General features: G+C 44.8%; 1 protein-coding gene across 2 annotated transcripts in view; it reads left to right on the plus strand.

The window, feature by feature from the left end:
• Positions 1–17,075, plus strand: part of PTPN9 (protein tyrosine phosphatase non-receptor type 9) — a 2,029,980-nt gene that overhangs the window by 1,898,545 nt on the left and 114,360 nt on the right. For both annotated transcript variants that reach the window (XM_044077235.1, XM_044077236.1), the window contains exon 12: positions 6,150–6,357. In XM_044077235.1, the coding sequence (XP_043933170.1) occupies positions 6,150–6,357 (208 nt within the window). The remainder of the gene's footprint in view (positions 1–6,149; positions 6,358–17,075) is intronic.

The following is a 17,075-nucleotide window of genomic DNA, read 5'->3' on the forward strand; positions in this document are numbered from 1 at the left end:
CTCAACATTGGGGCTAGGCATGGCTCTTTCAGCCTCAGGTGTGTCTTTGGTAGCTTCGGGTGCTGGGACCTTTGGTTCTGGAAGGCCATCTTCCACCTCAGCTTTTGACATTGTAGAAAAGATGTTCTCCTCTCAGGAGTTGGGTCGGGTTTCCCTGGCTGGTGTCCCATCCCCTTTCTTGCCTGGACCTGCAAAGACTCATCAGTCTTTTCCTGGACAGCTTGTGTCAGTGGATCTCCATCCTGCTCCCTTACTGGAGCTTTCAGCCTCTTCCCTCTCTCTCCCAGCATCGCCGGGTGTGTGAGGTTTCAGGGAAGAGGAAACACCTTCACTTCCCAGAGGATACTGACCTCAAGGAAGGAGAAGGGGTCTCCTAAGTCTCTTCTGAGAGCCCATTCCCTAGAAATCTGATAAGATTCTTGAAATCCCCAGCGCCCAGCCACATTGGAGTAAGAGTCTGGCTGTCGATGCTATTGTGGTTGCGGCTGCCACCAAGGAGGAGATCACTGAAGAGAGCTGCTCAGTCCAGCCCCTGAATAAAGAGTATCGGGTTTTGTAGGGAAGCACTCCTATGCCTCAGCACCTTTTGCATTGTGGATACTTAATTACTTATCGCACTTGACCAGACTCCAGTGTAACTTGGGGTCTTGAATGTTGAGGAACAGTAAGATGGAACAGTCTCCAGAGACTCAGAAGACACTAGAGACTGCTGTCAATCAGGCTCATTTTGAATGCAACCCATGGATTGTCCTGAGCAGTTGGGTATAGCATTGTCATGCAACGCCATGCTTGGATGCAATTATGAAAGTTTGTGAATTGCTTCAAGGTGTCCTCCATTAATGCCCTGCTTGATGGCCCTTCTTTGTATGGGTCAAAAGTTAAAGATACTCTAATGAGGAGCAAGCAAGATGGGAAGATGCTGTCTGCCATAGGAGTGCAGTTCACCACCCCTCAATGAACTTTTTTGAGGAATCAAAAGGGAATAAACACCTCTTTTCCATAAAGTCGCAGTAGTGTTCACAGAATGCTCCTTTTGAGAGTTCCACACAAGGATGAGGGTGGGGAATCAAAATGGATATTGCCCATGGCACAGGGCCGGTCCACAGAATCAGGGTTTCTGCTGGGCTTTCTTCGGCAGGCTTGAAGGGTTGCCTGACTGTTGTCCTCTAGAAGCAGTCAGGGATTGCTTGGCTTTTCACCCAGAAGCCTGGGAGGCCATCACTGTAGACACGTGGGTGATGAGTTGTTTTCAGAGGCTACTCTATTCCCTTTTTAGAGGTCACAAATTTGTATCACAAGCGTCTCCCAGATGTCCCACTCTGTCAGAGACTGCAGGCAGCAGTAGAGATTCACAAGCTGCTCACAGAGTCATCCAACAGGTCCCATCATACCAGCAAGGATCCGAGGTTTATTTGAGATTCTTTTTGGTATCAAAGAAAAACAAGGACCTCACTCCTATTTTGGATTTAAGCAAACCGAATCTGTTCATGAAACAGACCAAATTCTGAATGGTCACGGTCCAGTCCATCTTACCTGCTGAAGAAGGATGACTGGATGTGTTCAATAGACCTCAAGGATGCCTGCCATCATATAAAGATAGACAAGCACTTCAGGAGGTTCCTGCACTTCTGGCTTGGGGCAAATCACTACCAGTTCAGGGCTCTACTGTTTGGTCTCACCACAGCCTCTTGGGTGTTCACAAAGTGTATGGCAGTGGTCACAGCTTGGTTCCAGCTACAGGGATTCTAGTTTACTCCTTACTGCCCCCCACAAGAGCATCATTACTCACAGCCAGGGATACCTTACACCAACTGTGCGACCACTTAAGCATTACAGTCAAGTATCCAGAGTTGAGCCTACAGCCTGTTCAGGTATTAGAGTTCATAAGATGTCACTTGGATACAGTCAGTAAAATTGCCAGATTTCCCAGCTCCAGAGTGATCAGCCTTTGTATTCAGGTCTTGTAGCCACCGGTGACCTCGAAGCCTCCAGCTCATGCAATTATGAAACTCTTAGGTCAAATGGTAGCTTCCACAGACTTGGTCCTTTTAGCCAGATGTATGAAGGCTATGCAATGGACTCTGGCCATACAGTGGTCTTTCCTAAACCATCCAATGGATTTTCCAATATGACTGACGAAGGCTGTTGGTGATTGCAGTCTCCTTTAGTAACCAATAGGAGACCATTTGTTCTTCTAGTTCCCACGGCCACAGTCACCACAGAAGCCCCCACCTTCTGTGTGGGGGGTATGTTTCGAAGTGAGGATGGTTCAGAGGTCCTGGTCCTCTACAGAAGATGACATTCACATCAATATTTTGGTGATGACAGCAGTCCTCCTTGCATTGCAGGCTTTTCAGGGTGCCCCTCCCAGAAGTGTGATTGCAATACAGACAGACTATATGTCTGTCTGTCTGGTATCTGAACAAGCAAGGGGGGAACACATTCATAACCTGTTTGTCATGAGTCTATGAGGGTTTGGCAATGGGTGATTTCTTCTCAGTAGTTTCTGATGGCAATGTACGTCCTGGGGAAATCCAACATTCTGGCCAACAGTCTCAGCAGGAGCATTCTGCTTCCCCATGGGTTGCAGCACAGATTTTTCAGCACTGGGGAACTCTGTGTTGCATCCTATTTGCCTCCCCATCTATCACCAAATGCAGCAAATGTTATGCCTTAATTCCCCTTCTGGAACAGTCACCCAGGGATGCTCTGGTGCTAACTTGGCCCCCGGGAGTTCTTTATGTTTATTCACCAGTTCCTTTGATTGTAAAATTTCTTCAGAAGGCAAGCCTATTCCACAGCAACTGTGATCCTCATAGCACCTTTTCACCTCATCAGGTTTGGTTTCCCTTCCATTGACCTCTTCTGAAGTAGCCTCCCCCCCCCCCCGCCCAGGTACTAGATTCCATTACAGATCTCATTTCCCATCCAGCAGGTTTGGATCTCCCCAGTCTTTAGTCAAAAGCATGGTTTCTCCAGTTCCCTTGATGGCCAGAAATCCCAAGCTTTCACAGGCTGTATTTCACATCTTGTCTTCATCTCAAAAACAGTGTACTAGAAAGTGTATTCCATTAAATGGAGACATTTTGTACTTTGGGCAGAGACTCGTGGACTCATCCATGTTGGCAGGGACAATGTTCCTCTGGTTTCTCTCAAGATTTGTAAGGCATTGCTCAAGGATACCTTTCTGTTACATCCCCCAGTTTGGAATCCAATTCCTCCATGGGATTTGCTGTTTGTTTTACAGGTCCTCCATTTGAACCTTTAGTTACTTCTGACTTGAAGACCTTGTTTTTGATGGCTGTTACTTTGGCTAGGAGGATTTTGGAAGTTGCTAGCTCGATTCTTCTCTATATTTGATATTCCACAAAGACAGGGTGTCTCTCCATACAAACCCTTAATTTCACCTAAAATGGCTTCTGAGAATAATAGCAACAGTTCTGTTCATCTCCCTGTGTTTCTTCCCAATTTCTCCAACCTTCTGCATAGGCAATTCAGATTTTTTTTGGACTCCACCAAAACCTTTAGAAAATTCAGTCAGTTATTTGTCTCCTTTTCAGAGTTCAAACTGGGCTTGGCTGTGTGTAAAGTGACTGTCAGACTGTATTTTGTTTGCATATTCTTTGAGAGGTAGGACCCTTCCTCGCAAAACGAGGGGCCATTCTACTAGATCTAAGGCTACTTTTACAGCTTTCTTTTCTAGATTATCAACGGATGAAGTTTGTACAGCTGCATTTTGGATGGGTCATCACTCTTTTGTGTCGCATTATAAGCTGGGTATTCAGTCTAGATCCAGGGCTTCCTTTGGCCCCGCTGTCTTATGGATTATCCTTCCTTAGTTCCTCCCAAGTTTTTTTTTTTTTTTTTTTTTTTTTTTTGTGGCTGGGGCCTCTGTCTCACAAGTTGAAGCCAGACGAAGCAGACAGCATTGGATACCAAAGGTATGTACTTACCATAATGAGAGATGTGTTGGCTGTCTCATTCTGGTTGAACCCTCCTACCATCCTGCCCCTGCCTTGTTATGTTATGGCGAGCTTCCCTGTCTGAGGTGACCGGACAATGGAGGCCATCTGTTACTCATCTGTGGAGCCCTGCGTTCTCCTTGGTTAGGGAAGTTTATTGTAAGCTGGAGATGATGTTCATTGGGCAGACTCGATATGAAGAGTAGGGTGCAGTGCAGGGTATTATGGGTAAGAAATGCTGAGCCTGGTGAGTTTGAAGTCTGAATTAATTGGCTGGTGTCAGATCTGATAACCCATAAGTTGAACCAGAAGGAGACAGACACCACAGATTTGTCATTATGGTAAGTGCATAACTTTTATTCCCTCCTTCTCTTAGTGTCTGCACTACATACAGTTTTGATGCACATATAGACTTAACTTTTCACAATACAGTTTTCCCCCAGCTGCCACAGCTTCCTTAGTATTTTTTTCTGTTAATTCATAACTGGGAAAACAATCATTTGCATTGGTGCTGTGTTATTTACTATTGTCTGAGGTAAGAAAATGGCGCACCCCTTCACTGTTGATTTCTTGGTTTGATTTACATAAAACCTCATCGGTCTCTGCTTGCTTTCTTTTCTGGGATGCCAGTGACCCTAAGATTTTTCTTCTAGACCCTCTTTTCTACATCAGTTATTTTCATCTCAAGTTGCTTCAGTGTGCTTGAGATACTTTTGTAATGAAATCAGAATGTCGGGTAAGACCCTGTGCATTTCCTCCCATCCTTGCTACATAATTATCTGGCTTTGAATCAATTGAATTTAATTTGAGCAGAATCTTATCTCCAGTTCTGCATTAGAACTGGCTTTGGCTATTGTGTTCATCTGTCCGAATAGACTGGTACTTCAACTGCCGGGCTGATTAAGAGGTTCCTTCTCACCACAGAGACATTTTGCTGGTGTTTGGCATTTACTTTTACTGCTCAGCTTGCTTGCAAATTAATCATAGTACTCCTCAGGTATGTTATATTTACTGTTTTAAAATGTATTTATTTACTGACATTTGTTTACCAGGATAGTCCACTGGGCCAAACACAGCCCATAGTCAGTGGAGGCCCGAGAAGAAAAGCTCCATAAGAAACATAATTAGAATATAAATCAGTACACAAACACAAATAGAATATACATCAGTACAACAGATACACTAATTTTCAAAGTAAAACATTTTGAATTAAAGAGGGAACAAGGTAAACTTAACACAAAGAAATTCAAGAACAGTTAACAAGTAGAATAGGTACACTATATCAGATACTTGTAAAACAATTACAATCGACTTAGATGAGTAGGAAGACATTATATTAAATACATAGCAATCATGTTTAATGGAGGTTAAGCTTAAATCTGTTTGGGAGTTTGGGGACATAAGTAATAGGGCTATAAGAAGACAAATGGAGGTGTAAGAGTAGGTATGTAAGGATGAGAGAGAGAGAAGATACAAGAGTATTAGGACTAGTAAAAAGATTGCTTAATAGAAAAGGATGGCGTGAGGAAGTGTAGTAGGAGTGAACATAGAGTGAGTGGTTTGGGGTAAGAGAAAAAAATAGGTTATAGGAGGAGAAGGCTAAGTACATTCTACTGCACCAGTGATTCTTTAACTAGCAGCTTCTTTGGAATCAAAAGAAATACATTTTTATGCTGATGCCATTACTGGAAATTCTTAGTCTTTATATTTCTAATAATGGCTTTGGGGTCTTTTGCTGTGGTTGCAACAGTGCTATCACAAAGGCAATATGCCAGAAATAGTGCAATCAGAGAAAAATGATTGATTTTGTTTTCTGGCAGCTCTGCTTAGTAGTAAAATAAAGTCACATTAAAAGATTTGCAGAAAGAATGAATTAATATTTTCAGAACGGTTTAAATGCTGCTTGTTATTCACTCTCTGAATTTACTTCTGAAGTTAAATGAGTACAGATAAACAGGCATGGGTGCTGAAGGGAAAACCCTGAAATTAACTAGACCGGAAAAAATTCTAAAGCACTGTGTGTGTGTATGTATGTATATGTATGCACTCTCCTAGTGTATGTGGTTTCTAATTTAGGATGGGATTGTTATGGAGTCATTTCAATCAGGAAATGTTTGGATATTGTGTTAGAATTTATTGCTAACCTTAATTATATATTTCAGCCTTTCTATTATTTTTGTATTGCAGACTCTTGAAAGACGTCAAGTGACACATTTCCAGTACCTAAGCTGGCCAGATTATGGAGTCCCTTCTTCTGCAGCAGCACTGATTGATTTTCTTGGAGCAGTTAAAAATCAGCAGTGGCAGTCTGTAAGGACTTTGGGGCACAGATGGAGAGGACATTCGGGAGGACCACCAATAGTTGTCCACTGCAGTGCTGGGATTGGTAGAACAGGTATGTTGGAAAAACAGTCAATTTCATTAAAAAAATGTATCTCTGGTTTTCAAAATGTGTACTGTGTAATTAAATTTATCATTGGTATCACATTGTGTTTATTTGCTAATTAATTCTGTCACTCAGATGTTCATCATTGGCATCACATTGTGTTTATTTGCAATTAATGACTTCTGTCACTCAGATGTTCATCATTCTGACTGCCTCAGTGACATTTTGGGTTATCTGCCAAGGTAACTCAGTACAAGCCAACTTGCAAAAGCACAGGCTCCTGTCCCTCTTTCTTCCTGTGACAGCTGATTGGCTGAGTTTATCCTGAGAGGGAAGTCTTCATCTGTCACAGGAAATGATGTTCAGGGTTTTTCTTTTTTTTCCTGCCACCCAAAGAAGAAAGTCCTTTGACTCTTCACAGGATCCAGTGCTGATATTTCTGGCTTAATGCTCAGATAAACCCCATTTGGGGGCTCCTTTTCTTCTAATTTTATTATTAGATTTATTATTCCTTTTTTCTATTTTTATGTTTTTAAACAAATGTTTATTTTAATATTTTTACTTTTGTCAGTGGTTACAGTAATTCCAGTGGGAGTTTCTTCTTTTAGCAGTGTTTATTTATCTTCAGTCTTTGACAAATGCTCACTTTTACTCCTTCTAAGGAAACTTTCAGTATTTCTCTAAGAAGTATAGTGTTTATATGTACTGTTAGACATTGGGGCTGTCTCATGCAGTCAGAACCACTAATTGATCGCGCCTGTTTATTTTCATCTTTTGTCAGAAAAATGTTGCAAAATTTGAGTTTTTCAGCATTTATACATTGTTTGCTACATGTATGACCCTGTTCTGTGAGTTTTTAACATCTGATCAAGATTTTACCATGAATTAAGTTATGAGATTGTACATGATCTGACAAGAAAGTATAGTTTAATTAGCTATTAAACATTATTTTAGGGCAGTTTAATGTGGTTAAAGTGTGATGTTAAGTTGTCAATCTCGCCTTCATTCTTGCTTGATGGGTTCGGAGCCGATCCCTCGGCTCCGACTCGGCACTTGCTAAGCTCGAGACTCACTTTTACCAGCTCGAGGCAGCCCCATATCCCATGATGCAAGGCGGTAAGTATCCAGATCTCGTTTGCCGCTTCGCTTATGAGGTCCTCCTTTTACCAGCTCCTGGTAAGTGACTCTCTTTTTGGATATTTAAGCCCCTTTTTCTTAAAAAACCCTTAATTGTTAGTTATTAGTTAATTTTTTACCTTTTGTGACAGAAAATCCCTGTTTTTTCTAATTATTTTTAGTCAAATTTACCCATCCCATCCCCTCCCTGTTAGGGTGTGTGTGTTGTTTATAGAAATACCTTTTGGGTATTTTATTTAAGTTAATTTTGACTGGTGTGTGTGTGTGTTTGTGTAAAGCACCATGTCAAAGGAGAGGGTCTCAGGTTTTAAGAAGTGTGACTCGTGCTGTCAGAAGATGTCTCTGACAGACGGTCACACTTCTTGCCTTTATTGCTTGGGCCCTCTTCACCTGCAGGACTCCTGTGCTATTTGTCATTGCTTCAGCCAGAGAGTCCTGCAGGAAAGACGTAATAAACTGATCCTTAGGGGCCTTCTTAAGCCGGAGGGCTCTCCGGCTAAGTCGGCTCCATCCAAATCAGTTAAACCTTCCAAGGCCCAGGCTTCTGTTCCTAAGCCTGCGGCCTCGGCTCCGACTCGTACTGAGTCGAGATCGGTTCCGGCTGGAGCCGATTCTGGCTTAACAAAGCCTTCGGCACCGATGGCTATCGGTGCCGAATCTGTAGCGACCACTTCGATGTCGGCTCCGATCGGTTCCGACACCCATGTGGCACAGGCATCGGTGTCGGCTCCGATCGGCTCCGACACCGTTACTTTGGTGGCTGTATCGGCTCCGGCTGGAGCCGATACATCGAGGCTTCCTGTCGGCTCCGAGAGGTCGGCTCCGACAGGATCTATAGTATTGGCTCCGATGGCTCATTCCAGGAAGAGGTCGAGGTCTCCTTCCTTGGAGCCGATACTTTCGGCTCCGGCTTCACCTCTTCTGTCGGAACGGAGCCATCGGAGCCGATCTTCAAGGTCATCCAGGTTGTCAGATCATGACCTAGAGAGAGTGGTCAGTAGATTACTTAAGTCACAGGTACTGGCCCAAATGTTACACAGTCCGTCTCAACAGACAACTGTTGGTCCACACCCCGTTACAGTTCCTCCTTCAACTCTACCCCAGAGCTTGGAGTTGGAGTCTTCGGGAATGGTTACTGCTACGGCTGGAGGACGGATACCCCTTCTGTTCCTTCAGCCTCTACTCTTATCTCCTCTTCGAGACCTTCCTTAGAGGGATTCGTGGTCGGGCTTCCATGGTCTCCTCCGAGGGGTGAGTGGCATCGGACCCTTGTCCGAACCCGCTCTTCCCCTTGGAGCCTCGGCCTTGGTGAGCTCGGCTCCGACATCTGCCTCGAGACTTCCCTTTCGGTGGTCCCTGGAGTTCTTAGCTCTTCGAGCGGGTTCTCTCGGACCTGCCTGGGAGGGGAGCATTCGAGGTGATGAAGAGTGTACTGGCCACTGGTATCAGTCAGCAGTCTGTTCCCGTAGCTCCTCCCTCTATAGTACCTGTTGACATCTCTGCCACTTCTCTTGCTACAGGACCCAGAGATCCTCCGCCTCAGGTTTCCCCATTGGGAATTTCCCCTCTTCCGAGGATTCTCCTGATGTTTCGGGAGATCCTCCTAGGAAGAGGACTTGTAAGAGGAAGCATGTAGACTCCGCCGAGTCTGTCACTTCGGATACTGACTTTGATGAGTCAGAGGGATCCCCTAGATCCCCTCTGAGGATGTCTCCTTCTCAGACATCCTAGAACTTCTGAAACAGAGGGAAACTGGCCCACCAACAATCCCTCTGAGGATGAGTCAGTATACCTAGAGGCGTATGGATCTCGGCCCTCCACCTCCTGGCTGTCTCCGCCGTTCGAGCCCCTTATGCAGGTTATTGCACGAGTGGCGTGGGCACCTCGAGACTCTGAAGAGCCAGTCCCTAGGAGGCCTTCAAAATTTATCACTGCCCGTGTGACAAACAATTCCTTACTAAGGGTGTCCCGCTGATGCCATGGTGGTGGCTGCGGCCACCAAAAGGAACTTGCAGATCCTTCCGTGCCCGTCCATCCTCCTAATAAGGACTCTAGGACCATGGATAGGTAGGGTAAGCGGATGTTTTCCTCAGCGACCTTTGCTATGCGTTCGCTGAATTACCTATGTCACTTCACCAGACTCCAGAGGGATATCCTGAAGGAGCTGGGAGAAGTAGTTCAGGATCCAACAGCTGCAGGGGCTCAAGAAAAAATTGCTTCGCAGCTAGGAACCCTCAATTCCATTGCAAACTCCTCCATGCGGCTAATATCTTATGCTGCGGATGGAGCAGTAGAGCCGCAGGTACAGGTGTGGCTCTTAGACGCCAAGCCTGGATGCGGCTATGTGATTTTTGGATCCCTTTAAGGCGTCCTTCACAAATTCTCCCTTTGATGGGTCAGCTTTGTTTGGCCCTCAGGTGAAGGAAACCTTGACCAGGTGCGAGCAGGATGGCAAGACTCTTTCTGCTGTTGGAGTCCGTTTTCCACCCCTTCTAGACCTTATCCCAAAGGACAGAAGGGCGGAAGATGTGGTTCCGTAAATCCCAAGGAGTCACGCCGATTCACGTGGTCAGTTTACCCCTAGAGGCAGAGGGGTAACAACAACAGACGCTCTAGAGGCAGAGGGGTCCAAGAACCAGGGAAACAGGGAGCCTCTCTCTGACAAGCCCTTTCAGCATCCCTGAGGTGTTGCCCGGCTGTCCCTCCTTGGAGGCAGTCGGGAAGATTATCACTGTACCCAGAAGCCTGGCATTCCCTCACTCAAGACAGATGGGTACAGTCGATCATATCCAAGGGTTACATAATTCCTTTCGAGGAAAGTCCCTTCCCTCAAGTTCCCTTCCAGATGTACCACCGGTCTAAGGGAGATTGCAGAGTCAGAAATCTCAAAACTACTGCAAAAGAGCCATTCAGCCAGTTACAATAGACCATTCAGAGCCGGAATCTACTCAAGGTTCTTTTGGTCCCCAAAAGACGGGAGACTGGAGACCAATATTGGATCTCAGCAGACTCAACAAGTCTGTCAGGAAGACAAGATTCGAATGGTCACTCTTCAGTCAATTCTGCCCTTCTTACAGAAGGACAACTGGATGTGCTCAATAGATCTTCAGGATGCGTACTATCACATAAAAATTCACAGACGCTCCAGGAGATTTCTCCGCTTCGGCTGGGGTCCAGTCATTTCCAGTTCAGAGCCCTGCCCTTTGGTCTCACTACAGCCCCAGAGTGTCCACCAAATGCATGGCAGTGGTCACGGCTCACCTGAGACGTCAAGGATTCCAGGTGTTTCCGTATCTCGACGACTGGCTCCTGTCAGCCACCACCAGGCATCAGCTTATACAAGCCAGGGATTACACAATAGACCTTTGTTCTCATTTGGGCATCTCAATCAACTTCAAAAGTCATCCTTATCGCCCTGCCAGTCTATTACCTTCATAGGCGTAAACTTAAACACTGTTCGGATGTCAGCTACCCTTACAGAACAAAGAGTTTCAGACATTCAGACTCATGTCAGGATCATTCTGGCCAGCAAGAAAATACAGGCCAGAATGGTTCTAAAGGTATTAGGTCTCATGGCTCGGGCCATTGCTCTTCTTGCGCTGGCTCGATTCACATGCCTTCTTCAGTGGATGCTGTTCACACAATGGTCATACCAGCAACTTCCAATGCGTCACCAGATTCTGGTGACACAGACATGCAAAGAGCATCTTGCTTGGTGGATCACATCGCCTCAGGTTCACCAAGGCAGGTACTTTGTACCCCATCCCCGATAGCCACTGTCACCACGGATGCCTCCCTGATCGGGTGGGGGTCATTATCAGGGCAGGATGGTTCATGGGGCGTGGCAGCCGTTCGAGTACCATCTGCACATAAATGTCCTGGAGATGAGAGCAGTGCTTTTAACGTTGCAAGCCCTCAACGACTTTCTTCCCGTAGGGACAATTGCAGTCCACACAGACAACATGTCTGTAGTTTGGTATATCAACAAACAGGGCGGAACCAAGTCCTACCCCTTGTGTCGAGAAGCTCAGACTATGGCAATGGGCGATCTCCTCTCATCGGTTTCTGGTAGCAACGCATATCCCTGGGAAAACCAACATTATAGCGGACAGATTGAGCAGAGCTATCCTCATGCCTCACGAGTGGTCTCTCAAGCAATCTATAGCGGAAGAGATTTTTCTGGAATGGGGTCGCCCATGTTGCGATCTTTTGCTACTCCCCAAAACAGCAAATGTCCAGACTTCTTCAGCCTCTTCCCTCTATCAGGCCATCCCCAGAGACGCTCTGACCCAGGATTGGCCCCAGGGACTTCTTTTTTGCCTCCCCCCCTTTCCTCTGATCCCTCAGGTGATCCAGAAAGCTACCGTTTTGAGAGCCAAATTGATTCTCATTGCCCCTTACTGGCCTCGACAAGTTTGGTTCCCGTTCCTCCATCATCACCTTTTGGTGCAGCCGTGGCATCTGGACCCAGTGCCAGATCTTCTGATTCACCAATCGGGTCAGCTGCACCGGTCAATCCCTTCTCTCAACCTCACAGCATGGTTGCTCCACTTCCTTCCTTAGCCAGGCTTCCTTTGATCTCTAACCCAGTTAGAGACATCATAGTAACCGCTAAAATCCTCTACCAGGAGGATTTACACAAGCAAATGGAAACGTTTCTCTTATTGGGCTAAGGCCCAAAATATTGATCCTTTTACTGCCCCTGTTCAGGCAGTCCTGGACTTCTTAGCAGAGATTTTTCATGCAGGCTCCTCTTCTTCCACAGTCAGAGTTCAATTGGCTGCTATTTCCAATTTTCATGTCGGGATAGCAGACCATAATATTATGTCCCATAGGCTCTGCAGGGCCTTCTTGAAAGGAATTTTCCTACTAAAACCTCCAATCAGGAATCCTCCTCCTCAGTGGGATCTAAATTTAGTGCTGACATCCTTGATTCTTCCCCCCTTCGAGCCAGCTGTTTCTTGTTCCCTGAAATATCTTTCTTGGAAAACTTTATTCGTAGTGGCTATTACATCTGCCAAGAGGGTGTCTGAACTTCATGCTCTTTCGGTTCGACCCCCCTATTTGGTTCTCACAAAGACAGAGTATCTTTGAGAACTAACCCAACCTTTTTACCTAAGGTCGCTTCAAAGAACAATCTGAATCAATCCATTGATCTCCTGTATTTTTCCTAACTATTCAGATAGAGCTGAACAAAAGCTACATTATCTTGATGTCCACCGTCAACTTAGATATTATTTGGACAGAACAAAAAAATTTAGAAAATCTGATCAACTTTTTGTTTCCTATGCGGATAATAAAAAGGCCTTCCTGTTTCTAAAGTGACCTTGTCCAGATGGCTTTCTTCGGTCATCTCTGAAATTTATCGCTCAGGGGAAAACAGCTGTGCTCAAAACCTAAAGCACATTCAACTAGGAGCTTAGCTACTTCTACAGCTTTTCAAGCTAGACTTCCTTTGGACACTATTTGTGCAGCGGCCACTTGGGCCACTCCTCACACTTTTGTTTCCCATTACAAATTGGACTTGGCCTCCAGGGACAGAGCCAGTTTTGGCTCTACAGTCCTCAAGAGTTTGTTCCATTGAGCCACCCAGGATAGAGGTGCTAGGGACGCGGTCCCATCAAGCAAGAATGAAGGCGAGATTGACAACTTAACATTAAGAAGTTATGTACCTACCATAACATTCCATGTTAGTTGTCTTCTCTCGCCTTCTTTCTTGCGACCCTCCCTCCTTCCCCCTGGCCTGGACAGACCTTGTATAAGAAACTGTTATGCTAAAGACCATTCAGACCTGGTCCTTTTTCCATCTGTAAGTTTTCTTTCTTCCTTTGGGAAGTATTTTATGCTTGGTGCTATTGCCCTTTGTCAGCAAACGAGATCTGGGTACTTACCGCCTTGCATCATGGGATATGGGGCTGCCTCGAGCTGGTAAAAGTGACTCTCGAGCTTAGCAAGTGCCGAGTCGGAGCCGAGGGATCGGCTCCGAACCCATCAAGCAAGAAAGAAGGCGAGAGAAGACAACTAACATGGAACGTTATGGTAGGTACATAACTTCTTATTTTTTAACACTGGTTTGAGAAATTGGTTGCTTTGGTGGTTGGACTTTGTATACTGGATATTATTTAATGTCTGTCAGTTGTAAAAGAATTGTGAACACGTTTCAAACTGATTTTTTTTTGATAGCACAGTTTGGTGGTTTAGTTGGGTGGGGACATACTTGTTAGTAGAAACCTTAAGTGTTTATTGTGTTGCCATTTTATTATTCTGGCTGGTGTTCTCTTACCTTATTTGATGGACCCCCCCCCCCCATACAAAATTCAGATGCAAATAAAAATATGCCTCAGCCTATGATTAGTGATTCAGTCAGGGACACTGCTTATCCTGCTGACAGTCTTCCTCTAGTGTAGCTTTTCCAGCCAATGTGAAACGGGGTTTAGACGTATTCTCCAGGGCTATTGCAGTCCCTGGCGCAGGTTTGAGAGAACCAAACCCGTTAAGTGCAGGAGTAGTCCAGGGTAAGAAATCCCTTGCCAGACATAATATTCGTGACCTCAGATGTTTTGCCTGGTAGTAAAATTCACAAGAAAAAGAAACAGAAGCTTTGTCATATAGTTGATAATCAGATTATATCTGTTTATAAGGCTGATGTGGTTTCCTTGTTAAAGTTCTGCAGACAGCTAATTCTGGTGGTTGTGTTCCCGTACATGTCTCTAGTGCTGTTTTGATTAGAGATGTTGTTTCAGAGAATGATTGGGAATCTGACAAAGAAAATGGTGATTTTCCAAGATGACCCAAAGTCCAGCCAGTTTGACTCTTTTTAGGGTAAACCTGAGCTGCTACCTTAGCACCAGACCTCATGCTGTAAAATGGCAACACACCTTCTCAGTTTCCTTCCAGTTCTTGTAGAGTCTCCCTGTCAGGGCCTGATATGTGATCTCCTAGTTAGTATACTTATAAACAAGCATGCGGTGGTGCAGCTGTAGCATTGTCACCTCGCAGCAAGAGGTTCTCTGTTCGATTCTTGGCCGGAGCGCCTTCTATGTTGAGTCTGCATGTCCTCCCCGCAGTTGAAAGACATTCGTGAATGGGCGTGCCTTCGTTGAAGGTTGGGAGTTGGGCTGGCACCTCGGCACTGTACAAAATCTACTGACAATCATTAGCGGACCGGAGTTCCGCTGTGGCGACCCCTAACCGGGAAAAGCCGAAAGAAGAACATAAACAAGCATGAGAAGTATAAAGTCCTACTTAGCAAAACCCCTCCATCAACTTTTCATCCTGAATCTCTACATTGCTTATGTCCCAAATAGTGGAGAATGGCAGTTGTGGTACCTCTACTAACCATGGGAATTACAGGTCTATTAGTCTCACAAGTATTAATTGCAAAACTTTCAAATGTTGTATAGCTGAAAAGATAAACAGTGATGTAGATAACCTTGTATGCCTGGATACACATCAATTTGACTTTAAAAAACACAGATCCTGCCCTGGATTAGGAGATTCATAACTTACTGACCTGTCCTTTACTTTTATCACTGTTTAACAGTATAACTGTTTACACCACCCCCCTTCAGGGAAGACTGTATTCTGGCATTTCATTTTATAAGGGTCATTCTGTCTCCTATTGCTGATTTTTCCTTACTGCTTATCTGGTATCTGCTGTATATTCGACATATTTACTATATTTTGAGTCCCGTCTTCCTAATATAGATGAAGAGCTTTAAACATCATCTCACTTCTAAATATCTTTTTCCTACATTTCTCTCACCATATCCTGCTTAAGCATCTCTCTAAAACTACAACTTATTCTCTAGAGTGGAATAAGTCCTTTTAGAGTTGCATATAGTGTCTCTTTTTATACATGTTCTGTGTGGACAGGCTTTACATCAGGCATCTCATAAGTATGTGAACTGTCTTTCCTCCTGTCTTCCCTTGCAGGTGTAATTCAGCAGTGTTCTAACCTTTTTCCAGCCTAGTGATTATACTTGCCCCCCCCCCACCAAATGTATTGTGGTGTCTAGACTCTGCTTACTTCTACTACTTTTTCCCATTCTCTTCTCCATGTTCTCTCTGCGTTTACATTTTCTCAGCTTGTTAGTTAGAGAAAAGTACATAATACTGATCAGATTGTCTGTCTTCTTCCATATTTGCTTCCATTTTCTTAACTCTCTTCAGCCAAGTATTTATGTAGCCATTTTTCCCAGTTTTAATGTACTTTCCCTTTTTTGAACTGTTCTCCCTTTCTGCTTTCTCCTGCTGATCCATTAGTTTCCTAATCTCTGCCTCTGTCAGTGGGGTTGCTTGCTTCCATCCCCGTATTATCATCTTTTTGCAGACAGTCATTGATAGCGTCATTAACTTCCTATCTTCCTCCTTTGTTTGTTGATCATATCCCGACAAAGTTTATGCACAGATAATTGAGATTTTAATTGCAAAGGTTCATAGATGTGTACTAGGCTAATGGCCCTGGAGCCTTTACAAGCCTAGCCCATAGAAGTCCCCTGGCATTGTGCCACCCGACGTCAGTTCCCAGTGCCTCTATCAGGTAGACCACTGGAGTGATCCCCGGGGTGAACTTTCTATTTCCCATCCACTCATCAAGATTTCTCTTGAAGAGGGCCAGTGAGGTGCTCTGTTTGACATGTTTTGGAAGTCTGTTCTAGAGCATGGGCAGTCTCTGGGTTACGAACCTGTCCCTCCAGCATGTTCTGTTGATTGTGGTAATGAGGTTGAGGTCTCTGGAGCGTGTGGTATGGAGGGTTTGGGATTTCTTTAGATGTAGCATTTTAATAGAGCTGGGTCAGACATGACTTTGTAAGTCAAGCAGAGATTGCCTCTTAGTAGACGGTATGAGACAGAGAATAGCTGGAGGTTTTTTTAGTCTGCCTGTGTTTAAGGCCTAGGATCCTCTTTGTGAGGTACTTTTGTGGCCTCTCCAGCTGTTGCAAGTGTCTAGTGAGGTGCATTCCAAATGGGGCATTATACTCTATGATTGGTCTAATGAGGGAAGAGTAGACAGAAATAATGACCTCTTTCTTCCTGGATGCAAAACCCTTGGTGATGAGATGTGCCACATAGAACGACTTTCTGACCACAGTGGCAATGTGGTGGTCGAAGGAGAGGTTTGCTGTCAACCAGTGTCCGCAGATCTCTTACATCTCCTTCAGTGTTCAGTGGGCTCCCATCAATGTGGTAATTAGTGGGAACTGAGTTTTTCCCAAAGGGGATGAACAACACATTTTTTGGCATTAACCTTAAGGCCATGGTTTCAACACCAGTCATTGGTCTCAGTGAGGCCTCTCTGTAGTATGTTTGCAGCACGTGCAGAGTTAATAATGGCTCCTAGCTTGCAGTCGTCTGCAAACTTGGTCAGCCAAAGTCCCTGTATGTTGGCCTGGACTTCTGAGAAGTAGATGCTAAACAGGGGAGGACCCAAGCAGTCTGACTTGGAATCTGCTACCTTCACACTGTGGATTCTGTCTGTCTTGTAAGCCAGTTTGCACCCCACCAAACGATGTAGGGGTTGATGCCTAGTTTGGTGAGTTTATCAATAATTCCTGAATGAGGAATAGTATCAAAGGCCTTGGCCAGAT

This window comes from Protopterus annectens, chromosome 7.part0 (genome assembly GCF_019279795.1).
Source record: "Protopterus annectens isolate FY-2018-M chromosome 7.part0, PAN1.0, whole genome shotgun sequence".
NCBI classification, from domain to species: Eukaryota; Metazoa; Chordata; order Ceratodontiformes; family Protopteridae; genus Protopterus; species Protopterus annectens.